Source organism: Melopsittacus undulatus, chromosome 11 (assembly GCF_012275295.1).
Source record: "Melopsittacus undulatus isolate bMelUnd1 chromosome 11, bMelUnd1.mat.Z, whole genome shotgun sequence".
NCBI classification, from domain to species: domain Eukaryota; kingdom Metazoa; phylum Chordata; class Aves; order Psittaciformes; family Psittaculidae; genus Melopsittacus; species Melopsittacus undulatus.
In genome coordinates, this window is record NC_047537.1 from 4,533,092 (window position 1) to 4,558,669 (window position 25,578).

The 25,578-nt window shown below is 50.7% G+C and overlaps 1 protein-coding gene across 3 annotated transcripts in view; it reads right to left on the minus strand.

The window, feature by feature from the left end:
- The window catches only part of NTNG2 (netrin G2), a 43,853-nt gene extending 18,984 nt beyond the window's left edge, over positions 1-24,869 (minus strand). For 2 of the 3 annotated variants that reach the window (XM_031046523.2, XM_031046522.2), the window contains exons 1-3: positions 24,588-24,869; positions 20,940-22,047; positions 4,806-5,449 (exon numbers count right to left, since the gene is read on the minus strand). In XM_031046523.2, coding sequence (XP_030902383.2) covers positions 4,806-5,449; positions 20,940-21,152 — 857 coding nt within the window. In that variant the 5' untranslated portion in view covers positions 21,153-22,047; positions 24,588-24,869. The remainder of the gene's footprint in view (positions 1-4,805; positions 5,450-20,939; positions 22,048-24,587) is intronic. The other variant, XM_005146256.3, reaches the window with a different exon arrangement.
- Positions 24,870-25,578: the final 709 nt, after the last annotated feature.

Genomic DNA, 25,578 nt, shown 5'->3' on the forward strand with positions numbered 1-25,578 from the left:
CTTCTCAGTCTATCGATGAAATTCTATTATCTCCTGAGGGCCGGACGCAACTCGGCAACAAAATCGGAGGGGAAATAAAAACCTTCACAAACCAAAGCCAGGAGCAGGTAATAGGACCTTGGACATCCATCTCCGGCTATTGACAAAGTGTCAGGAGTGTTTGGAGAAGGAGGAGCTCTCTGGTTTTCTCCCTTCCCCTCTGCAAGCTGCCCTCCATCTTGCTGCAGTGGGAGTAAAATCCTTTAAGAGAATCAAGGAAAGCCAAGCAAACAGTTGCTGCACATCAACTATATGACCAAGAGCAAGATTTTGCTTGAACTCGAACTAATTCCAGCCTGGAGGAATGCCAGGGAAGTTCAGCTCTCCAGCTCTCAGGGCTGCCCAGCACGGAGGTGAGGACAGGCCGAGGAACGCAGTGCAATGTTGGCGCAGACTTGGCTGTCCTTGACACGAGGATGCTGTTACCTCCTGGGACCCAAAGTCTGGCAGCCAGGAGCTGCAGGGGAAGAAGTGGGAACAGGCACAGGCAGTGCTTGCCCTGCTTTTTGTGGTCTTCCTAAGGCTGCTGAGCACAGGCAGAAGCTGGCTATGGGCTGCAGGGGTGTTGGGGTCGTTCTTGGGGGTGTTTGAGTGAGCCCGTGGGTATTTTGCAGGTGATGCTCTGGCACTGGGGCTGGGCAAGCTCAGCTGGGAAGCCCATGCTCTCACAGATCATTTATCCCAGGTCCCTTCTGCAAACCAGTGATGATGGAGCCGGCCGGTCCCTCCTTGCTCCCCATGGAAAGATGCTCAGTGGGGCAGCAGTCATTACACAAGAGCCTGTTCTGCCAACCAAACCTGCTTCTTTCCTCCCTTTTAGAGACAGCTTTGTTGGAGAAGTCAAGATCAGCTGGAGGCTCTCCAACAACTTCATCAACAGAGCCAGAAGGAGGAATGTCCAAGCAGTGCACAGCAGCCTGGTACGCGTTTGCACTGGCACCCCTGGCTTGGGCTGAGCTACAGCCATTAGGGCAGTGTGCTGAGCTGCTATCATTGTGCTGGCCTGGAGGACAGAAGCAGGAGGCAGCCACCAGGCTGGGCAGGAGCTGCTTTGTCTTTAACAGCAATACAGCATTGAGCACAAGGCACTGAGAGCTGCACAAGGGGAAGGCAGGAATCAAAGCAGAGGAGCACAGAGGTCCGTTCCCCTCAGTTCCTTTGTGTGGGCAAAAGAAAAGCCAAGGAAACCCTCAGAAAAGACAGCTGGAGAAGAGAGGAAAGAAAGTGCTGTTACAAAACTGGAAGCCTTGTCTTTTTGTTCGTGCCTGTTTGGCCCAAGCAGAGCCCAGGTCAAAGCACTGTTAAATGGGGCTGCTTGGTGATGAGTAGTGCTCCCTCCTGCTGCCTTCCTCTGGGGACTGCTCATCACTGGCTGGACGGACAGACAGACAGACAGTATGCACCGGGGCAGTGGAGGACAAAGGAGAAAAATCTGAATAATCAGCCTAAAATTGATTCACTTCTGCTCAGTCTAATTTCTCCTAACTGGATCCACATGTCCCGGCCATGGCACATTAACTTCAATTATGGCTTATTAATGTCTCCATGATGGAGCGTGCCCTGGTGAGCACTGTGGTGACTGACGTTATGAAGGGGAAAGAATTACTCCAAAGAGACACGGTGTGTAATGGAAAGAGAAGTGGTGGCTTTCATCGTGCCGGCAGCCGGGAAAAGCTCATTCACCCGTTCCTGAGAAGATGACTGAACCCAGTGCTGCACCGAGGAGAAAACCAAGCAGTGAATAGAGACCTGTGGGGGAAAGTCTTTCCACTTCCCTTCCCCACCCTGCCTGGCACACACCCGAGCACACAGGCCAAGGGCTTGCTCGTGTCTATTCCTGTCTTGACTCCTCTGCATCTCCAGTTACTCTGCAGATCAATAGGGACCGGATGGCAGAAGAGGGGAAAATAAAAGAAACAGGAGAAATAGATATCAAGAAGAAAGAAAGTAAAAATAAACTCAGCCGTGAACAGAGAAATGGACCTGGCTGAGGTTGTGGGAGGAGGAGATGCAGATGGGATGGGCAGAGGAGGCTGTGCGATACCAGTCCATTGCACCAGCACCCAGGAAGGGAGCAGTGACTCTCAGGATTCAATCAGATCCTGGCAAACTCTTGACCACCCTGGTCCATCTGGCCTGCAGAAGGAGAGAAGGCAGAAAACTCCTTCCCCTTCTCTGTGTGTCCTTTGCTTTGCTTCTTTCTGCTTTTCCCCAAAGCTCTGGGAGATCGGGGTTTTCCTTGGTGGGAAACAGAGGGCTGAAGCATGGGGTGTGCATGGATGGGGGCCCCGGAGCACAAGGACTGAGGGGATCAATCCATTTCATCTATGTTCTTTCCTCCTCAGTCATTCCCACATCCTGGAAGAGGCAGCATGCATCCATACCCCCCACCTCCCCCCTTCCCTGCACAGTGCTCCTGTCAGGCTCACATTGATTTCTCCTCTCTTCCTCTCAATAACCTACCCCTTGTTGAGCCATACACAAGATTTAATTTGGTTTTAGTCCCTGCACTGTAACTGGTTTTGCTTACAGCTGGAATTAGATTGCTTTCCAGCGCAAAAACCTGCTTGCTGGGACAGGAATAATCACAGGAGCAGAGCTGATTCACATGAAACTTCTCTACCTTATACAGCACTTACCCACAGCTCCTCAGCTGAACACCCTTCCCTGCCCTGTGCCTGTCAGAGCTGGAAGAGTCAGCACAGGACAGACATTGACTTCTTCCCTCTCAGCATGAGCATCTCCCTCTCCTGGGGACTGACCCAGCAAGTGGGGACAGACGGTGAGAGCTAGAGCAATGCAAAGCTGGGTATTGCTGTAGCTCACAACTTTGGGCTGGAAAAAGCAGATTTCAGAGTTTCCTTTGTCCCTGGCTAAGGAAAAGCCCTCTCCTCCCAAACGCCCTGCTGCATTGGAGGAGCTGCAGTCAGGAGCCAAGAGGGAGGTGAGCAGGAGCCGCTGCTCTGCAGCAGCCATGGGCAGCCGTCCATGCAGGCAGCCATCCACACAGGCAGTGTGCCAGCGCCAGGACCGAGGCCACCAGGAATCAGCCAACAAACCCCAACCCATCTCATTCTGGCCGCAGCAAAAAAGCAGCATTGCAGCTTCCACCGGGTGTTCGCAGCCTGATCCCTCCTCACCAGCAGGCAGAAAGGTGAAGGGCTCTGAGGACACCAGGAGCATGTTAACGTGTACCTTAAAGCATCAAGTATCCTGTAGCTGCTGCAAATGCAGTAACAAATCCTTGGTTATCTGCACAGTTATCTCCATGCTTGGAAGCCAAAGGCCATTTGCACTGACATCAAACATTTAATCCTAATTTACCACTTTCTGAGCTGAAAACTCCGTGTCCCTGATAGACAGGCTAACCAGCCTGGATAAATCAATACACCAGCTCCAACCTTTCCTGCCAGCCACCCCTGTCAGTGTGGCCATTGACTGGGAATTGGTCCCTATGGCTTTGCCACTGCCGTCAGTAACATCAAGTTTCCCTGTGGGCAGCCTGTGGAATGGGGCTGTGGCAGATGGAGCAGGGACAAGACTGGCTGTGACCAGGGTGGAAGGGAAGACAACGCACTTATTTCTCTCACTTTTGCCTGCTTTCCCTCCCTTTCACCTTCTTTACTTTGCTATTTTGTCCTGTCCCTAGCTGTTTGAGGACTGTGGATATTTAGTACTCCCGGCAATGCTTATGGGCAGGTGTAAAATACCCCTCTGCACGTATTTATACACAACCACATTGCACTGAAACTTGGGCGCTTGCAGATGCACGCAGAGATGCTCTCCCGCTCTGTGCCTGAGCTCCCTAGTATCCTCCCCAAGCAACCCTAATGGCAGGCATCCAACCCAGCCAAGAACCACGGCTGCTCATCCCATAGGATGCTCAAGAGAGACCTATCCCCTCACCACTGCCTTCTGCCTGCCCCTGTGGGAGGAAAGGGCTCTCCCATCCCTCGCTTCCTTCTCCTTGGAGCCCGTTCAAAGCCAGCCTTGGTGGCACCTACAAAACAGTTCTGTTTTGCTTGCAAGCCTCAGAAGGGGATGGTTTGGAACCGATACAAACGGCTCCTCTGTCGCTGTGGTGATTCTTGTTAGCACGGGGTGGGTGATGGGGAGGTTTTTTCCCCTCTTGCCTGTAAGTCTCACACACACTGAATGCACAGGCTGGGTGGGAAATCAGCCATCTCGGCATTTTTCCACCTTACTTTGCTTTTTCAGTTGATGTCATAACGTAACATATGGCACCATGCAGAGGAATGAAAAACAAACCCTCTTCTGCCTTCCCCTGCCCCAGGTATGTTGGGATGTGCTACAGAAAGAGGGGGTGACTGGGGCTGCTCCAGGGGTGTAGGAATGACTCATAGTGCCCCATCCTGCTTGTACTGGCAGTGAGCTGGGGTTCAGTGGCTTGAGCCTCATTCCTCACTCACATTCCTAGATCCACTAGCATCACCCCTGGTATTCTTTTCAGAGCTGGGATATCAGAGGGAATCAGACCCCATCCATCCATCCAAGTCATGTCCCAGCTCTGGGAGGTCACAGCCCTTCTCTCAGACACAGCCTTGGAGGTGCCCCAGACGCTGCCTACAAGGACAAATCTGTTTTGTTACTGATGCTGCCCTGCTTGGGGAGAAGGGTTCTTAGAGGGAGAAACACTGATCATCGTATCAGTCAACAGAAACACTGATGGCTTAGTTTTATAGCAGTAACCCTCTTCTCATCCCTCTTTGGAGAAGAGCCACCCAAAGAAATACAGCAGCCGTTACCTGCCGGTGACTTCAATGTTGGAGACGGCATAGAAGTACTTGTACAAGTTCTCCCTTTGCACGTAGGTGCCTCCCAGGGCCGGTCTCAGCAACCTCATCCGCAGGTCGGTCACGGTAAAGAAGTCTTTGAGCCCTTTGGCGCTCTCCAGCCGGGTGTACAAGTTGTCCATGTTCTTGAGGTCGGGGCCAGCGAAGATGGCAAAGCGGTCCCGCACCTCGAACCGCACGGTCTTCTCCTTCTTGGAGCCCGCCCAGCGGGAATACTCCTCTGTGCAGAGGACCCTGTTGGCACTGGTGGTGGAGAGGTCCCGGACCCTCCGTGCTGGCATGCTGAAGGCCTCCATGCAGTCATCTGCGTAATATTGGTACGGGTGCCAAGTCCTGCCATTGTCCAGTGACTTCTCCAGTATCATGATGGTGGGGCGGCCATACTCGAAGGTGATCACGATGTCATCTGTCAGCTCGATGCTCTTGTTCCAGGACAAGGTGATGTTGGCCAGCAGCGGCTCCGGGTACCGGCGCCACGTCACGCTCTGCCAGTACGTGGCCAGCCCATCATCCTCGCTGTCAAACATGAGTTTTGGTGGGTGGGCCAGGTCCGGGTTGGAGGCATCGCACTCATCACTGCACAGGTATGGGTTCTCCTGGAACAACAATAATGGTCACAGAGACAAGGCAATGCCTGCACATCGCATGGGCATCGCGTGCACACGGATGAGCTCACACCATTACTGTGCCCTGGGTTTAGCTGCCTGTGTCAAATGTGAACTGCTGGGCTGAACTGGAGCATGCTGGGGGTCTGGCTGTGGATGATGCTGTTTCTGAGCATGAATTTAAGACAGATGCAGCTTTGCCTTTGCTGTAAGAACAGCTGAACTGTTTCCTTTGAAAGGCCCTTTGGAAAAAGGCCTTTCAATTTGGCACGGGGGCAAATTTCATAGAAAGCGCTTTCCCTGAGACAGCCTCTGAGAAACTTCACTTAAACTTGGCTGTGTTACAAGTGTATGGAAAGCTGTGCTCATCCCTGCTCCAGTGCATGAATCAGGCAGGCCTGGGCAATGGGAGGAAAGGTCCCGCCATCCTTTTCTGCCCACAAGTGACAGTGCATGGCTGAGCTCACACGTTTTGCAGGGACACACACACAAATCCACATGTGCTGAATGTATTGTCAAGGTCACACCCCAAACATTGATATTTTGGAGGCAGCCGTTAGGGTTAGCTGTGCCAATGGGTTTACTGCTTACACATGTGTGTTAAAGCCCGTTATCACTTGCCCTGCAGCCCCTGCCTCCAGGAGTGGGTCAGATGGGGATGATGTGGGGCTGTAATTAGTGTACTGTCTGCACAAAAATCTCTGCAACACAATGCAAATCTTTTCTGCATGTGAAGCATCTCTTTGCAGTCACTTTACCTCCCTCTCAGGCTCAAAGTCCCCAGGATCAGGGAGGGATTGGTTCACCATCAGGCTCTGCTGCAGTGGGACCCTCGTCAGGGAGGCAGAGCCACCTGGCAAAGGAGGAGGAGGTGATAAAGCAGCTGGAGATGCTCAGAACTGATGGCTGGAGGTGAGGAGCTTGCTGGGGTATGAGGTCTGACCCTCCTGAGCACAGTGGACCTGCAAGGTAAGACCGAGCTGGATTTTGTGCTTTGGTTTCTGAATGCTTTGTGTGTGTTCAGCATCCTATGGAGAGATGTACAGGGAGCAGTGTACTGGGGCCAGGGGTCTGAAGCTGGTACCTGGGGGCTCAATGAAATGAGATGCAGAGCTGTGATCTGTGAAGGCTGGTTGAGTGCCAGGGCTGGGAGAGCCCTACTGCAAGCATGGGAAGAGGCTGCTTTTGTGTCCATGGCACTGGGGACTGATCCTGCATCATGGGCTTGCTTTGACCTGGGAAACAGCTGGAGTCTCAGTGCTTGTGATCTGCTTTTAGGGTGCCCTGTGTATACCCCAGGCAAAACAGAGGAGGGGTCTGGCTTGTAGCAATGGATGCTCTCAGGTGCAAAGTGGGGCTTTGCTTTGAACATGGAAACTGCTGTGTAACGTGAAGTGCTTTGGAGAATCTGGGCTCTGCCACCTTGGGAACTAGTTAGAGCTTCTCCATTCTGTGTCTGTAAAACAGGCCTTTGGTGCCTCTCCGCAGCTTGGAGACACCCACTGAATGCGAGCAACTGTTTGCACAGTGAGTGGAGGCCACAGCATCGAGGAGCTTGGAAAAGCTTGTGAAGACATAAATAATTCTGTCTTCTGAGCAGCGTGTGAGTAGCACGCTGTAAATAAGGCAGGAGGCTGCTCCACCAGCAGCGGGGATAACACCAAGCAGCGAGCAGCTGATCCGTACATGAGCACCAGGCTCCTTTGCAGGGGATGTGGTGGCAGCCTTGGGGAGAAAAGGGGACTCCTGTAAATAAAGTATGTGCTGTTGTGTGTGTGCATGAGGCTGACAGGGAAAACAGAAGCCAGTTGATAAAACAGGGCAAAACTCATACTGTTTGCAGCACCTACCCAATGGTAAAGCCTTAAGTGCCGTGCAGGGATTTGCTCTGCCTGTTACTGCCTTAACTTGAGCAGCCTGGGGCTTTTGCCATCTCCATGTGTGCTGGAAGGGCTGCAGCTGGAGCTGCTGAGCTCTGGTGTGGGGAGGTGACTGAATGGATGCTTTGGTTGGTGTTTTAGAAGCACATGGATGGATAGTTTTATTATCTTGTGTGAAACTGTGCCAACTGAGCAAGGGAAATCAATGGGGAGTGCTGAAGCTTGCTCAGGTGGGGGAGCTTGAGGGCACCTCACCTGCCTCCTGAACAGGGGGAGATGCCCCAAGCAAGGGGAGATGCCAGCTGGGGTGCAGTGGGGCTCTGTGCCGTGCTGGGGGGGTCCTCTCCTATCACAACACCCTGTTCCGGAGCAGGGATTAAAAAACCCCTAAGATTCTGACATATTTAATGTGCTCTCTTGACTTGTTGTGTTCAGGGGAATTGTTTACCTCTGCTAATGAGACACAGCTTCCTGCTGGGGGATGTAGCTGCCTCTTAGCACAGCTTTACAGCAGTGACTGATGGAGAAGGCAGAAAAATCCCCATCAGCTGAAGCACCGGGGGCTCTGAGTATGTTTCCTGTGTATATGAGGCAACATATTGTGTTGCAGTATGGTCCTACTGCCAATGTGGTCATACAGATGGCTTAATAGGACAGTCTTGAAAAGACCATCCTGGAAGTCCGTTTCCACCTCTTGTCTGAAGGAGGGTGCAGTAGAGCAGTGACTCGGTGGGCTCAGGAGGGGAATTGGATTGGGATGGTAGCAGGAATCTCCCTGATAAACCTGCCCTGCCTCTCAGAGCGGCTCTGAATGAGGAGTCTGTGCACAGAGCTGTCCTGGCCATGTGGATTCCTTTCCTTGTGTGTGGCAGCCATTAGGGTTGCCAAAGTACTTGAGCTGGTGTAAGATGAGTTTCCACTGAGTATTTGCGTCTTGAGCTGGCCACAGTGGCCAGCTTTACCTTCAGGGCTATGGATGATGCTCCTATCAGGGCTTTCCTTAAAGGCTTCCTTAAGCAGTGTCCAAATTACACAGAGAAGGACAGACCACAATAAGAAAGCATTACTCAGACAAGTAAAGGATTGGAACAGGTTTCCCGGGAGCAACAGAGTCTGACAAGCATGATCCCAATCCCAGTGTCCCGTCTGGAGGGACAGGCCTGGCCAGGCATGTCCCTGGCAGGGAACTTGGCAGGTCAAGAGCAGGAAGAAGTGGAGCCAGAACTCTGTCTGTCTCCCATATGCTCATCCCAGGGAATGGACACACAATCCCTGATGGCCCCTGTACATCCTAGTCCTTAAGCATGCTCAGCTCAGCAGGCACCAAACCTGTCTTTAACCAGCCCGATGCTCTGGAGCAGTACATGGCTCGGGAGCTGTGTGGTTTTAACAGGGCAAACAAAAATAACCTTTAAGTGGCAGTGCTGAAAGGTTGGTGGGGGGGGAGCCTCAAAAGCCATGGAGTGAGTCACACCACTACAGCTTCCTCTGCTAAAATGAAGTGTTCCTTTTTGGTTTCAGGTTTATTGAATTGTCCTTCCTCCGCGGGATGCTCAATGCATTTTCTGCTGGTGGGGTGGTTTGAAGTCGGCTGGGAGGGCAGGGGGGAGCGGAAGCAGATGGCCATGCTTTGGCTGCTCCGTTGGTCCTAGTAAGATCAGTTATAGTGCTGTTGAAACAATTCCAGGTGTTATTTTTGACTCTGGTTTCCTCCTCCAAACCGTGTGTCCTCCAAAGAATCTGCCCAAAGTCTCAAGATATTTAAGTCTTCAATCTAAAAGTCAGAATGCATTAGCCAGGCAAACTTGGTCTCAGTGAGCTTAAAATAAACCAGTTCGCCTTGAGTCTGATGCCATTAAATCAGTCGTGAGTGTCCTCACAGTAACTAGATATTGCAGGTTTCCAGCTCTCTGGCATGTTCTTCTGGTTGCTCATTTCTTGAGGGTGTACCAAAAAGCACCGCAAATTGCTTAGCGTCAGCTCAGCCCAAAGGGACAAACTGCAAGAGTCTTGTTGAGGATAAGTTGTCCTAACAAAGGGCATCACAGCAACATTGTGCCTCCATGGGGCAGATCATAGAATGGTTTGGCTTGGAAGGGACCTTTAAAAGGCCTCTAGTCCAACCCCCCTCCAGTGAGCAGGACATCTTCAGCCAGATTAGGTTACTCAAAGCCCTGTTCAACCTGACCTTGAATGTTTTCAGGGATAGGGCATTTACAGCCTCTCCAGGCAACCTATTGCAGTGTTCCACTATTCTCACTGTAGAAAACGCAGACCCAGCCTTTAGGTTTTGCCTCCTCTTAGTGCTTGGGGTTGGTGCAGGGCAGAAATGCTGCGAAAGAGACTTTCTGAAGGTGAGAGCAGGGACTTGCTCCTTGAGGAAGATGTAAGAAACAAGATACTGGTCTGACAAGGCAGGAATCCAGGATGCTGCAGCAAAGCTGCTCCCCACCTTGCTGGGAAGGGAGGAAATGGGGGGAAACAGCCACAATAGAAGCCCAGCTGGTTTCTAGAGCTCTTAATGAGCACACAAAGTTGGTTTCCTTTTCTTCTCCCAAGCAGATAATGCCATTTCTAAGCTTCAAAGCATAAAATTATATTTTTTTGTAGGTGAAATTACTTGATTAATCATTAGGCTGTTGAATATTTTAAACAAACCAGACATCTGTTGTGAATGGTGAAAGCTGCATGGAAATAAAACTGCAGCTTTTAGGAGATCTCCATGCCAAAGGCAAGCTGGAAAGCATTGCAACCACTAGCTCCACAATTAATAATAATAATAATCATAATAATAATAATAATAGTAGTAGTAGTAATAATAGGAAAAAAATAGGTTTTGAGCAAGGAAAAATAAATAGATGGTGTGAAAGTTTGTGCTTCTCGGCTAAGGATGCTCATCACAGCTCTTATAACCCAGTGTGATTTGTTTAGTGGTGCCTTGGCCAATGGAATCGGATGGGCTGTGGGTGAGAAGGGTTTGTGTGGTGCTGCCCCTCTCATTTGTAGGTTTCCACACAGTTTTGCTGAGTGGCACAAGTGATCCCAGGGAAAACAGCAGCAATAATTCCAGGGAAGCAGCATTTCACTGGCCTATGAGTCGGGTGCTTGCTGGAGCAATTTTGGTGGGGCAGGCAATGGCATAGAAACCATCACTCCTTGGGGATGCTTGTGGCCAAGAAAGCCCCGGTCTGAACCACCTGAGAGGGGACAGTTCCCTCCTTAGCACCTGTCCCATCAAGCCACGATGCTCAAGGAGCTCTAGCTGCATCCCAAGGCCCTTCTGCTTCTCACCGGGCACCTACAATGCTGCCTTTTCTGTTAAAGGTTATCTCATGAGGCTCACAAAGTCCCTGAATTGCCTCACACAGCAACAAAGCCCTTAAGTTGGTATCAGGTTTCCTCCAGGTCCTGCAAAACAACTGCATCAGCAAAATCCCTGTGTGCACCTGATCCCTCTTGCCCTGCTCATGTACCCAATGAGGACCAGTGTGACCATAGGTGTCCTGCAGCTGCCCCTTCCCTGATCAACCTGTCTGTTATGGAGAGGACTGATGGCCATGGGAGATATGACGGCCCCTATCTTGTGGACAGGAGCAGAGGACAACCAAAAGCTGTATTTTTTCCCTGTCCAGCACCAAACTGCATCCATTTGCTCATCAGGCTGCAGGATAAAGCCAAAACAATTGTCTCAGTGTGTTTGCTTTCCTGCTTCCTTATGCCCAGCTGCAGTTCATGACAGGTATGAGCTTCCCTGGCTCTGCTGGGGATTTTCAGGATCTCTGTCCCTGTCCTTATCCTGGCTGGGCTGTGGGTTCCTGTCAGCACCATGATTCAGCACTGGGAAATAACCCACTAAGCAGGGAAGATGCTATCCCTGGCTCCATCATCTTCATCCTCCCCACTGATAGAGTTATAGCTATTTTCTCCAACACAAGGTTTTGACAAGGGCCACCCTGATCAACACATATTTTGGGAAACTTCCTTGGTTTTCCATCCAATAACTGCTCCAGGACACACAGGATGCTCTTTCCTAAACAATTACATTAACACAGGCTCATCCTGACATCATTAGGGGGTATTTTCACTCTTGCTGCTTCTGACCTGAGGGTTCAACTGCTCTATCTGGGTTTATGAAAAGACAAGGTGATTTTATGATCAAAAATAACATTTGTGGGTAATTAAATCTCATGCTTCAGGGCACAAACCATTCCCTGCCAGTGGCTGGGATGGGACTCCCGGAGAACTGCAAGTACTCTTTGGCAATTAATTTTCACTCTATTCGTGGGCTGGGAGGGATCAGGGGGTGAAACCACGGTAATTAATATACAGTGATTATTCCCAACAGCTGGCAAGTGGCAGAACTCACTGACAGGAGCAGGGGGATAACAGGAGAAATACGAGGCTCCTCTTGAGTCAAACAGCCCCACACTGCCCCTTCCCTGTGAGCCTGGGTAAAGGTCTGCGTCCTCCTGGCTCAATGCTCCAGGGAACATGGGAAGGCCACATCCTCCCATGACCCTAAGCAGGCTTTTCCTGCAGCATGGATGTGTCTCAAGCCTGGCAAACGTATCAGGAACAGCTTTGCCTGTGCCGCTTTGGGATGCCTGTTGGTGTGCAGAGAGGGGTCCCCAGTGAGGCAATGCAAAATGCACCTATTTGCAACCATGTCTTAATAGTTTTCTTCAAGATGCAACGTTTTCTTCTATTTGTTTATCTTTTTAAATAGCGCTTTGGTCAAGCTCTATATATTTTAGATAACCCCGAAGCAGTCTCATATGGTAGAAGATGCAGTTTTCCCAGAGGCTGCCTGTGCAGGTGCTTGGGAATGCTCCAGCAAACCCCTTGTCCACACACCCTGCAGGCATCGCTCTCCTCTTCATGGTAACCCTCCAAAAAGATGCTTTTAAATGGCCCATTGACAGGTTCTGGGAAGGCATCTGTGGTTATTCTGCAGTTTCACCTCTGCAGGGAAGGGCAGTTCTGGATGGGGGGCAGCAGGGTCCAAGGCAGGGAGCCTTGTGGCAATGGGATGGAGAAGGTCAGGGTGAGCTGGTGGGGTGGTTTGCTTGCTTATGCGTCCTTCTCTTGCCTCCTTCCTCTCCCCAGTCATTTGCACAGGGCTCTTATTAAGGCAGAGACAGCAAAAGGGGAGAAAACCATCCTTGCTAACAAGCTGTTTGCTGTTTGTGAGCAGGTAACGGCAGAGCTGGGATGAATTATTAATAGGGTGGAAATGGGGTCCCTCCACAGATCTGCTGCTAATTCTGGCTCAGCTGAATGTCACTCCCTCTGCCTCCACCCCGGCTGTGGTTTGGGGCATTGATTGCTCCTCCGCTTCCTTCCCCTTCCTCCTGGATCCGAGGTTGTCCGAGCGCAAGGTCACCCCTTGGCACGGGCGTTAGGACACACTTTGCCTGCATGTGGGATTCGGGAGAGCGTGAGTCAGCAGAAAGCAGCCCCGGCACAGCTCGGAGTGAGCACACGCGCTCAGTGAGACATTTCCCTTTGCTTTTTGCCTCTTCCCTTTGGCCCGGAGCAGGTTCTCATTCACTGAACCATGTGCCGCTCACTCAAGGCTCTTGGGCTCCCTTGGGCCCATCTCTCTGCTGGAGAAGAGATCCAACCCCTGCTCGCTGCTGCTCTTCCCCTTCCCCCTCCAACCTGCTTCTGCATTCCAGAAGCATCTCATTCCTGCTTCATCCTAACTCGTCACCATGCCCTTCTTTCCACCACCTATGAGAAGACATCACACTGCCAGACAGGGCTGTGTGGTGGCAGTGCAACGTCATATCTCCATGTGGGGAAACTGAGGCAGGGAGTGATTTCAGGAGCGGGTTCAGGCTTCACCAGGAGCATTGAGGCTCCATCTGTCTGAAGAATGAGCTCACCCAAGCACCTGCAGCTGAGCAAAGTGGTGGCTTGATGTGAGAGTCAAGGCAAACCATGAGGGTCAAGGAATTCTCTGTGCTGTCTTTGAAGCTCTCTCCATGATCTGCTTAATACCTCCATGAAAAGGGTCTGACCTGATCTGTGCATCTTTGGTGATACAGCCTCTGCAGGAGGCTGACATCCAGGCAGGAAGCATCACCTCTGTAAAGGGAGGATCTGAGGGGAGATACTGCTCCTCACACACAGACACGACCCAAGTGCTCATGCACAGACACAAATCCCTTCACGCCCACTCTGGCTCAGCCAGAAACGGTCACAAAATCTGGTTACCTGATGCATTTTAACCCCCAGACTGAAATCAGCCCAATCCACAGGTGACCTCTCCAGGAAGGGCCTCAAGTGTTCCATTAACAGAGTGACTTTGGGGCAGCGCTTCCATTTCCAAAGCCCTGGAATGGCCGGGCAGCACCATGCTGGATGCAGTGCCCAGCACCTTGTCCTGAAGGATGCTCTGTGTCTGATCTGTGGGTTAACGCTGCCTGGAAAATTCCACTCCTAAGCAGATAATCTCATCTGTGCAGGGCACACACGCACATTGCCCGCAGCCCGGCCTCCCATGGAATCGTGTTTGAGCAGCTCTTTGTCAGCTGCTAATCCCCTGGTGAGCGGCTCTAACCCCATCCTCTTGCTGCCCTGGGATCACCCCTGCCAAGGCTGTACCCACTCCCTTGGTAGGTGCTTGGGTTATAGGGCAACCTGGAGCCCAGGATCAGAAGCTGATGCATCAGACACCCCTCAGCCTGCAGCCACGGGCACGCATTCAAAGACACAAGCGTTTAATCCCATTCACTGCTTTTTAGCTCGTGTCCAAACCTAGGCTTTGAGTACCCGGGAGCTTCAAGCTTTGCTCTTCCCAGGGCGCTTCCCTAAATCTTGTCTACAAATTAAGCTGCTTGGATCCTGCCCTATCCCTTCTCTGCCAGGTTATTAAGCCCTTGCATCTTGCTACAGAGATGTACCCATGCCTGCAGCCCCTACCAGCAGCAGCACAGCAGCAGCAGTGACCTGCGTGCCGGGCTCCGAGTGCATTATTGATTCAGGACTAAGAAAATGCTTAGGAAGTAGGAAAAGTGTCCTGCTCTCTAAAAGCTTGTGTGCCGTGTAAGCTCAATACACGCAGCCTTTGCAGAGAGGTTCACTATGCTGCTATTAATATTTTATTCTGTAAGAGAGGCCCTGATAGTTTGATGGGATGTGGAGGCTGAAGGTGGGAAAGGGGAGGGAGAGGAGGGTTTGCTGTGGTCCTCAAATGGAGGTGTAGATCTCCCCCAAAGCCACTGCAGGGGTAGCATGGTTGGGTGATGGATACCCCTACCTCTAACCAGGGCTCCTGTGTCTGCCGCATCAAGCACTCTGCTTTAGTATTTGGATGCTTCGTGCTTTGTTTTAGGGGAACAATTCAGTAGGTGCCTGTTGGAGGCTGGGACTGTGCTTTGGTCAGCCTGAAATGTGCCCTGGCACACTGGGGGACTTTGGGAACCTCATGGGACACGTCTGAAGCTGCAGTCGATGGCTCTTGTGCCTGGGGCGAAGGCTGGAAGCCTTTACTGCTGTTTGCCAGTGGGTCTTAGCAAGGGTTTTACAGGCATTGGCTTCTCCCCAAAGACATCTCCTGCATGGTCACTGAGCAGTGCTGCGTGGTCCATGGAGGGTAAAACCTCTTTGGTGTTTCCCAGCACAGGAACATGTGTACTGCATTGAACTGCTGGAGTAACGCCCGGGGCGTACAGGCACTGCAGGCTGGGTGCCTGGGGAGATGGATGCCTTGGAGAGGGCGATAGCAGTGGTGCTCACAGCATGTTGGTGGAGAACTCCTGCTAGGCAGGTCAGCAACAGCCCATGTGCATAGGAACTCCAGCAGGTCAGGAATTGGGCTCTGCTAGCCAAGCATTGCCTGATGGAGCTCAGCATCTAGGTCAGGAGGCATTTGTTCGCCTTGGGACCCACTGGTTGTTGCTGCATTGCTGTAAGCTCTGTACCTGGTTGAGAGGGGACAGCATGAGATGGGCATGGAGCAATTGCTGGCTCCTCACTGCTCTGTGCCCCTCACTGATGGGATGCAGGGTCTGGTGAGTGGGGCTGAGCTCAGCAGGGAACAGTAAAGCCACAGGAGCCTGTGGCTCTGGTGGAGATGGAAGCAGTGCTTGACAAGGGTTTTGTCACTGCTTGGGCTCATTTCCATTCTGGCTTCCCAAAACGATGTGGTGAACCAGGTGCTGAGGGTATCGGGATTGCTTGCTCATCACTGCACTGTCCCAGAGAGTAACCATGGGAGGAGAAGCACCCGTCCAGTGCTGTGTGTGATTTACAACCCCACTTCTGCAGTTTGCTGCCTGTCACTGCTGCAGATGACCCAGCTGTTGCTGCATGCAGCGTTGCAGCCAAGCACTCAGCATGCAGTGCTGCAGCCAAGCTGCAGAAGCAGAAAGCAAAGTGGTCTGGGTGGTTTTGCAGAGGTGATTTTCAGATGGATCAATGGTCTGCTCTGACTGTGGCTCTGCAGCTTGTAGTGCAGAAGAGCAGGGATGTGCTGTCACTCGTGTGGGACAACAGGCAGCATTGTGGGGTTGGGTCAGCCAAAGGCTCACACCTCAACATCCTGAAGGTAAAAGGGTTGTTTGCATTGTGGGATCAGGCTCAACTGAGGTTAAAACTGGACTTTCACTTAGGGAAACCGGAGTGTGGAAGGAGCAGAGCTCCTTCCTGCTCAGGCAATCTCTTCTGGAGGGAGAATTCCTTTTAAAGTTTAATGGGAAATCCTATCTGTGCTGTAGAATCCAATACAGATCTAAAATGAATAAATAGGAAGTACTTCCCTGAATCTCTTCACCTTCAAAAGTTGCTTATGGAAAAACCTGATACCTGGAGCTGATGTGCAAGTGAGCATAAGTGCTGCTCTCCTGGCTCTGGCTGAACACCCCAGCAAGTCTTTGGAGTCAGTTCTCTCCAGCTTTTCCCATCTGGATGCTGTTGCCTTTGAAAAGCAAAGCTTTTCTTAGAAGCAGTTTATTCCTCCTCATCTTGCTCAAGGTGGGGGTAAACTTCCTGCTCCCTGTACCAATTAAATCTACTTGACAGCTTGATTTTTATCGCCGTGCCTATTCCATCAGCAACTGGAAATGATCCTTGTTAGGGGAGCAGCATCCCACTTTACAACAAGATGAATCCCGAACTGGGCATTTAAGGAAATTGCTACAGACTTGGGGGGGATCCTGTTTGCTCAGCACTCTCTAATTCAAAGCTGAATGGTATCCTTTCATTTTCTGTAAAGCCCCTGCTTTTGTAACACCAAGATCTTGCTGCACACCAGAGTAGCCCCTGTGGTGGGAGAGCAGTGGTGTGTAATCTGCTGAGCAGCTAATAACGTGCAATCCAAGGGTCTGGCCCCAAGGGCAAGGAGCCGTTGATCTTGACTTCAAACAGTGCTCTCTGCAGCAACCCTGATGCTGAGAAATGATTAAGGGTGAGAACAAGAACCAAAAGGCCCCAGCCCTTTGTCTCACACTCGAAAGCAATGCCAGGATGGGAACAAAAGGTGGATTAGGGAAGTCTTCATCCCAATGGAAACAGCAGCAGTTGCCTTTTCCAGGCTCTTCTTAAAGGAAACAGGAGAATTTTCCAGGTGTTAATTTAATGTACTGGGGGGCTCAAGGGGAAAAGAGGGCTGTTAGCACTTTACAAATGGGAAAAGATGCAGCTTTCCATCCCTACAAACCTGACTGAGATGCCATGGGCAATTTGACAGCAGAGAGTGGATTTCTTGTGCTGCTGACTTTTGGCATAAAAGCAAAGTAATTGTCCCTAATACCATATAGGTCTTTAAAAAGGTCTATGTAATATAGACCTTTAAATAGGTCTTACTTTTGGAAGAGCATCCCTGAAACAAATCCATTTTCTTCCTTACTTTAAGAACTTTGACATTAGTTTTAATCACCCCAAACTCACAATCCTTTGTGGGGGGTATGAAGATATGGTAGGGTAGACATGTATGAGATGGGCTAAGAATGTAGGGAAAAGGGTTTCTGTGCCCAAAAGTTTGTCTGCTTTTTCCAGTCTTAGCCCTTGCTCTACGAAGAGAAATAATTCTTTAGTACGAGCCTTATAACCACATGTCATCCAGGAAAGTTTAGCTAAGAATTAAACTAAACATCAAATTTGTCTGCATGTGTAATGAATAAATAAAACCTTTTCCTTTTATGTACCCTTGCCAAAATCAACAGGTTCTATTAGCTGATGAAACAATGCTGACGCCAAATAAAAATACCCCTGACCCATCAATACAGGCTAAGAGCTCGGCCCTGCATCAAAGAGTGTTGTCTGAACAAGAAATACTGTCTCAACACCTCTGGGAGGGGTAAAAAGGTCTCTGATCCCAGTGTGATGCTGGGCTTCCTGTGCCACTGAATGGGTGCAGGAGCTCTCAAGGAGCAGCAACACTATTCCATGGTGACTGTCGGCTCATAGGAACTCATCTGAAATCTGCTTTTAGCTGCTCTGTGCCGTGCCCTGGATGAGATCTTTGCCCATAGAACTCTTGCTCTCACAGAAGTCTTGCCCTTCCCTCAACATCCCTGGTTAAAAGAATCTGTTTGCTCCCTATTAGTCTTCAGTCATGTGTTTAGATTCATTCAGGCTTTTATTTACTTATCAATCTGTCTTCCTGCTCCCACCACTCCCCCCTGCCCTGCCAGGGGGGAAAGTACAAGTCATTTTTCAGGTGACCCTTCTAGAAAGTCATTGACATGAATAGGAGAGGGTTCAGAAACTGTGGAAAAGACAAAAAAACCCGACTTTAATAAGCAGCAAAACTCTTCCCAGCCAGAAGGGAGCAGCCAGATGTGACTAGAACTGCTGTAAAACAGAAAGAACAACCCTCCAAACAACTCCTGCAGTCCTCCAGGCACTTCCTTTTGCAGAACTCTCTGTCAGTGCTGCTCCAAGTTGTTACAACCATTGCAGTGCATGTGCAATGCCTGCTCAGGACCAGTACAGCCTCAAGGAAACACTTGCTGTGTTACAGGGTCCTGACTTGAAGCAGGACTCTCCTCCTCTACCTGCCCGCAGCAATGCCGTGCATGCGGATGTCATCCTCTTCTCCCTCGTGTGGCTGCCTTGAGCACAGAGGGATGTTTGTGTGTGCCTTTGACTTTGATTTCAGCTGTCTGAGCAGCGCAGGCGTCCTGCCAGGCTGTGCTTAATTCCGAGTAACGTCAGTTTAACTGCGCGGGCAGTACCCCGCTGGTTTGAAAGACACCTAAGAAAGCAATATAGTGACCACGAGAACCTCTCTGCTGGAGAGCTGGGCTCCTACGAGAACCCACCTGTTATAGGGAAATAATTAAAACCTGAAGACAAAGGATAACAAGACACCAAAAGGCACCGGAGCAGGAGCTGCGCAGGGTTTGTGCGAGCTGCTTGCCCTCCTCTCACAGCGAGGGCTGAGGCCTGGAGGATGGAAGGAAGGCTGGGCAGTGACATTGATTTTTGTCCAGCACTTCCTTGTGCTGGGGTAGCAGAGCTCTGCTCACATCCTCTGCGGGCTCTGCTCACCTCCCTCCGTATGTCAATAGGTGTCAAGCCACCACCCAGGGCTGGCGATGGAAGGGCAGTTTCTTGCTGATTCCACTTTCTACCGACCATAAGGGGATGCTCAGCAGTAAATGGCCACATGTCTTTGTGACAGAGGCTGTGAAAATGGACCTTGAGGGCCTCCCAGCACTCCCCACTCCAGTCTTCAGGCTGAACTGGAGCCTGGATCCCTCCTGCAGCCATTTCCTACTCTGTGTACCAAGTGCTCACCTCAGCAGGGCTGCTCTTCATCTGCTTCATTTATAAAACTCTCTAATCCTCTGGAGAGGACAGTGCTGGTGTAAGATGGGGCAGAAAGGGCCATGGATACAGTGGGGATTCATAAACCTATCCCAAAAATCAACATGTAATATACTCCTGGTTTTAGCTTGAGTCTTCATCAGGGAGGTGCTCAGGGATGCTGCTGTGAGTGCTGGTTTCTGGTATGAGAGGTGAGAGCTGGGCCAGGCACGCACCCAGGGTGAGGCAGGGACAGGAAGAGGCAAATCCATGTTTTGCATTTGTGTAACTCCCATTTGCGGCTGTACACGGTGTTTGCAAGTGTTAGAGCACATGGCAGGCGTACGCTACAAGGAGATGCTGCTGGTGCCCAGAATAGAAGGATTTTAGCTCAGTATTGACTGAATCAAGAGATGTAGAGAGCTGATTGCAGTTTGTGTCTCTTGCTTCCTGGGAGGTCAGTGGAGCTGAAGCCTGGAGCATCCTTAGACACAAAGAGTTTGCAAATACCTGCAGTGAATGTAGTGGAACGCAGTCTGGAGTTCACATTGTAATCCTGCAGCCAGTCAGGTAAATGGAAATACAGACTGACCCATCAACAGTTAACTGTTTCATTTGCAACCTTTGACTTAATCTTTCTTTTCTAGTGGTCTTTTAAAAGGAAAAGCTGCTACTTATCTGGAATTAGTGGAAATGTCTTCCTTGGTACTTAATGAGACCCCTTAGGCTGGAGGGAACTGGCAGCATGTTCTGATGGTTGTAAATGTTTGGCATCTCTTGGTATCAAAGCAGCATTTTTCTCTTGGGATTCCAATAGATGCCCTGAGCTTGCTGGGTTCAGGGTATTTTCTAGGTATTGGTGCATTTTCTAGGTGGCAAACTGAGGCATGGGGTATGTAAGTTTGGATTATGCTGGCAATAGTAAATGGGACTGGGTCCACTTATTGAGAGATAGAGCTCCCCTTCTCATTATAGGTAGTAAAAGAATAATACACTACTTTTAGAAGGCACTTCTTAACCAGTGGAAACCCTTCCTGCATGGGCTGGCTCCGTCCCTGTGCCTTAAACATGTGCTTGGACCGCTGTTGGAGGACATGTGGGAGGGGACATCACAGCCATCGTGTTTTGCTCTTTGCTTTGACCCCTGAACTCTTTTTAACAATGTAAAGCCTTGTGAATTATAAATCAAATGCTCCTGCTGAGCTTTGTGGTGCACGGAATGAAATGCAATGATTAATATTTAAAAGAAAATAAGCTAAAGATTTTAACTACAAGGGCAAGTGTCTGTCCACAGACTTCTCATGTGGAGGCTGGAAGAGAGGGAGGAACACATTTTGAGGGAGTTCAGTGAAATCTGTGCCTGTCACCAGCTGCCCAAGGTGCTGGTGCATGGGGGCCACATGGGCCTCTACCACCCTGCTCCTTGCTCTTACTCATGCTGTACCCATCTTGGTAAAACCCTGGTGCCAGCGCAGCCTTTTGGGATGGCACTGGTGCACACATCCCACATCTGCTTGCTTCAGTTGTGTGGCTCAAGTTGTGTGCTCCCCAGGGGCAGAGCTTTCCCAAACCCCAGACCATGACTTGCTGAGCACCCTTGGGCTCCTCCTTGCCCTCCCTCATGCCAGCACCATCCCTGCTGTAGGGCTGACCTCATCATCACAGTACTGGGATGGGCAGGATGCCTTCTCCCCATTGCAGACCCTAGGTTGAGAGCTCAAGGCAGCAGCCTCCGTTGCCACCCTGAACTGAAATGTCCTCATAATGGCATCTCAGCGGGGCACTGCCTTTAGCCACCTGCAAGCCAAGTCTGTTAGAACACACCAAATAAAGAGAACACTTACATGGGTGCAGAACCTCTCAGGTGGGTCCCCGCAAGTGATTCCTGCTGGATCCACCCGTACGGTCACATAATCCTTCATCCGCATGGCCTTGGGTTGGCAAGCATAAAACTCCCATGATGGTCCATCGTCCGTGGTCACCCAGGACTTGCAAATGTCATACTGTCCCATGGCCAAGGGGAGACAGTGTGAGAGGAGAGCAACCAGGTAGAGCATGGCAGCTGTGGCCAAGTGTGGGATCCTTGGCTGAGGGCAGTGCCGAGAGCCCCAAGGAAGGCAGCGACTGAGCTAGGGGTTGCTCTCGGGATCAGCATGGAAACCGCTCATCTAAATATGATCCAGTCAAAGGGAGATCCAGATGATAAAGGGAATGATCCCACTCAGCACGCTGTATTTGGATGTGGAAAGTTTTCCCTTGGCACAGAAGCCAACTCTGCAATTCACTTGATTGGGAAAGTTTTGGCTGGAGTTGCTGATCAGTGGTCAGAAGTCTTCCTTAGCCTCATTTTTCCCTCCTTTTATTGTATGAAAGGGCTTCCAAATCAGCATGAAAATATCTAGAGGTGACTCCAGTCAATCAATAGAAAGATCAAGTTCTGAGTTGCTGATGAAATTTGATAGGATTGAATTGCAGAGGCTGTGGGATGGTGCTGGATCAGGTTTTCCTCAACCTTCTTGTCTGCCACAAATGCGTCGCTGTGGAAAGTGCCTTAAACTGTGATCTGCCTTAAAGTATTACTGGGGGGGTTTGAAGATTAATACATAGATATAGCATTTGGTCATCAGTACAACTGTGACAAGAGAGACCCTTTGGAGCTAAAATCCCCTTCTCCCAGGGGTGTCTGTGTCAACATGAACACGTTGGGTGGTGATGTCCGAGTGGTCTGGGTGCTCAGTGCGTTCATAAGAGCAGTGCTGGCCGTGCTGCTTCTCCTTATGCCTCTCGCAGTGGTGGGGAGGCACTTGCAGGCAGGGATTTCTGTTTGACTCTGCCTTTTGGCAGGTGAGCATCGAGTTCCCCAAAGCCTTCAGCTGCAAGCCATGCTGCTACGTGAGGTCTGTCCTGTCTCTCATGGTCAGGGCAAAGGGAGAGTTCATTATCTGGCTGCACCTGCAACAGATTGGAAGACAAATTAGCTGGGAGCAAAAGGGGACACTTGAAGCAACAAGACTTGTAAGCACAGGGGTCCCCCAGGAGATGCAGCCCTCAGCTGGGCTTCCCAAGCCACGAGACAGGGTTTTGTAAGAGGGAGATCTACAACTTTAATAAAAAGAAATCCATAATACAACACTTATGTTTTTTCTGCTGTGTGGGAGATGGGAAGGAGCACTGCCCCATTTGACGTGTCTGGGTTGTAACAGCAGCTGGACAACAAGAGCTCTAATGGGTCTTCATATAATATCCAGAAGCAGCTATAGGTCATTAGAAGATGGAGAATATGCAGACACAGAGCAGGGACAGACAGACAAATGGCTGGTCTTAAAAAGATAAGCAAATAAGTCAGAGAGCTGGGGAGACAGATACATTGTCCAGCATCCTCACACAAGATTTATCTGAACAATAACATTTAATAAAAAACAATTTAAAGTCCTAATAACACTGGGAAGGTTCATCTACTACAGAGAGCAACGACCTTCCCAGTGTTCATTTCAGGTTAGAGCAACATTTCTGCAATTTTGTTGTCTTTCCAGCAGAGCTATAAAAATCTTCAGTAATTGCAAGACAAAATGACAAAGAACTGGAAAGAAAAAACAGTAATAAACCCAGCCAAGCCCTGCCTCAGTGTCAGGTGCAGGGGGGAGCTCTCATACAAGAAGGTGGGAGGCACGGAGCCAGAATAGAAATCCAGCTCTGGATAATTCCCTCTCTAGTCAATTCCCCAACTTTCTTCCACAATTTAGGGATGTCTGCTTCAACAGCTCCTCTAGCATTCGCTTTCTCGTAAAGCTCAGTTACTAAAACTCAGCAGCTCCAGGTTAACAGATGCATTGATCCATGTTCGGGGGGGGCTTCATGTCGCTGTGCTATCTACTCCCTTTCCCCCCCCCCCCTTTTTGATTGAAAGATTGCTGACTGAGATGAATGAGTTCAGAAAAGAGAAAGCTATCGCTCATGTTTCGTCGCCAGCTCTCAAAGAAGAGCCTATTATAGTGGCGTTGGACCTGAATAAACTCCCAAAGAAAGACTAGACTGGCTGCTATTTTTACATTCTGAGTAGATGTAGTAAAACTAATAAACCAGTGTGACAGTGTTTGTAAGTCCTGCTGACATCAGAGCTGTCTTCTCAGTTAGAAAGAGTCAGTTCCTAATTATTACATCAAACTGGGCACAGCTAAGTGCCTAATAACAGCGGAGAGCGTGAGACTGGTATCGTATAGGAAACAGGCAGGGTGGTTTTAATGAGGACCCCAGTGTTAAGTTTATGGATCTATTTTCATAGCCTTAACAATTATATTTTGCACTTGAATGGCTGTTAGGGAAAACCCTGGGAAGAAAGGATCTATAATATCTATTAGTGCCTTGTTATGCTGTCTAAATGTCACAGATTCCCAGGGAAATAGAAATCCGCTGGAAAATGTATTTACTGTCAGTCAAGCAGCCAAGCGTGTGGGTCCCCTGCGAAGTCTGTGGTGCAACACTCCCCAGCATTGTCCCTTTGCAGAAAGAGTTGCTCTGAAATAAGCCAGCACAGTGCAAACGGTGGTGGGGGGGTGGTGGAGAGGCTCCGTCAATTCCAGGTTTTGCCCTGCTTGATTTAGTTTGGGTCATAAGAAAGCTTCACCCAGTATTATTAAGAAACTGCAGTTCATGGGAACAAATAGAATCAATGTTCTTTGTTTTGTTTTGAAGAGTACTCAGCAATCACTGGGGACTGATAGCCAGAGTATTAAGAACACAAAATTAGATTGCATCTTGGCTTAGCTGGTTCCTTCTCTTTTATTGTTATTATTATTGGATTAACACCCTATTGAAGTAAAGGGGCGACGCTGAGCAACAACTGAGCTGCTCTGGAATGAAGATGAGAAAGTAAACTCCACGGAGGAGTTTTCCATTTGCTTTCACAAGTGTCGCCATCCAAACGAACCCCAACCGCGCTCAAACCCCCGCTGCCCGAGCGCGACTTTGCCTCTTTTTCCCATTCCGAACATCCCTTCCCCTCGCACTCAGAGCCAAAGTTGGGGATCATCCTGCTTTCCGGGGCGGACTGCGCCCTACCAACACCGCGGCATAGCCCTGGGGGGCACCGTGCTCCCCCCGGAACGCCCGTGGGGCTTCGCTCCCGTTCAGCCGCTCCCCACGGTGCGATCGCGGCTCCGTGCGAACCGCTCCATCCTCCGGTTGGTTCATCCCGAAGGACTCATCGGGAGCTCCAGGAGGGGCCGAGTGCCCGTCCGCCCCCCCCAACACCCCAACCTCGGCCCCGCCGCCTCCATCCCTCTTCTCCCGGTTCCCTCCGGAGAAGGGGAAATAAACCCCATCCCGTTGTGGGGATCCCGCGGGATCGCACGCACAGCGAGAGAGCCTCGGAGCAACTTTGGAGGCGCGGGGGTCACGCTGGGTTTGGGAGATGGGGCTGCCCCCACCCCGTTCCCCCCTTCCCTCCCTCTTTTCCTCCCCTTTTCCCGGTGCTCGGCGCTGCAGGTCCTTACCGGAGGGAGCTCTGCGGCGCGGGGCTCCCGGCGGAGCTGGGAACTTCGGGGCTGGGGGGACCCCCCCTTTGCACCCCACGGACCCCCCCCAGCCCGGCGGGCTGCCGCTGCGCCGCCGGCCCCCAAGGGCAGATGGCCGGGGGAGCTTTGTGCAATCCCCGGCTCCCTTCGCAAGTTAATGCCGAGGCTGAAATCCCTCTCGCTCTCACTTTCAATCACAATCGGAGCTTTTATCTCCGTGCCTGATCCCGGCTGCGTAACTTCCTCTGTGCAGCTTTAGCACACACCATCCCACCGGCGAGCAATGTGCTTCTTAAAGGTGCAGGGAGGAAATGCGAGCGGGGAAGGGGAGGGAGGGGGGAAGAGGAAAGGGGGAGGGAGGAAAACCACCCGAGGAAGAGGAGGTTGCGAGCGGGAGCCTTCAGCGCCGCCGGCTCCGGGGGTACCGGTGGGGCAGGAGCATCCGTGCTGTCCCGGTTGCCTCGGGCTGGGGAACGGCAGGGCTGGGAATGCCGCTCCTGGAAAGGTCTTGTTTAAAAATCCTTCCTAGAAAAGCTTAAAAAACCCATAAAAATAAAAATCATGAGATCATGTTTGAGCGAGGGGGGAAGAAAAGCTCCAGTCACGAGGGTTTCCCCACACGTGTAAGTTCCTGCTTGGTGTGCCCTGAATATTTTGGGGAGGCTTCTGCTGGCGAAGATGCTGTAAATGAGGCTGCGTGCCTGTGTGCTGGGGGAAGAGGGGGTGGTTGGAATTAATAGGATAAACAAAGCAGGAATTCGGAGATGGGGAAATCAGATGGCTGGGAAATGCTGTGGGAATGTGCGTTGGGATTTAACCAAAACAGGTTTTTCTTTGGTAACGCAGGGGATGTAAGGTGTGATAACACCTTCCAGCGCAGGGATGCAGAAGCTATAGGTGTTGCTTAAGTCAACTCTTTGGTGTTCACTCATATGGATAAATGACAGTTCATTTATGGGGAGGGAAACCA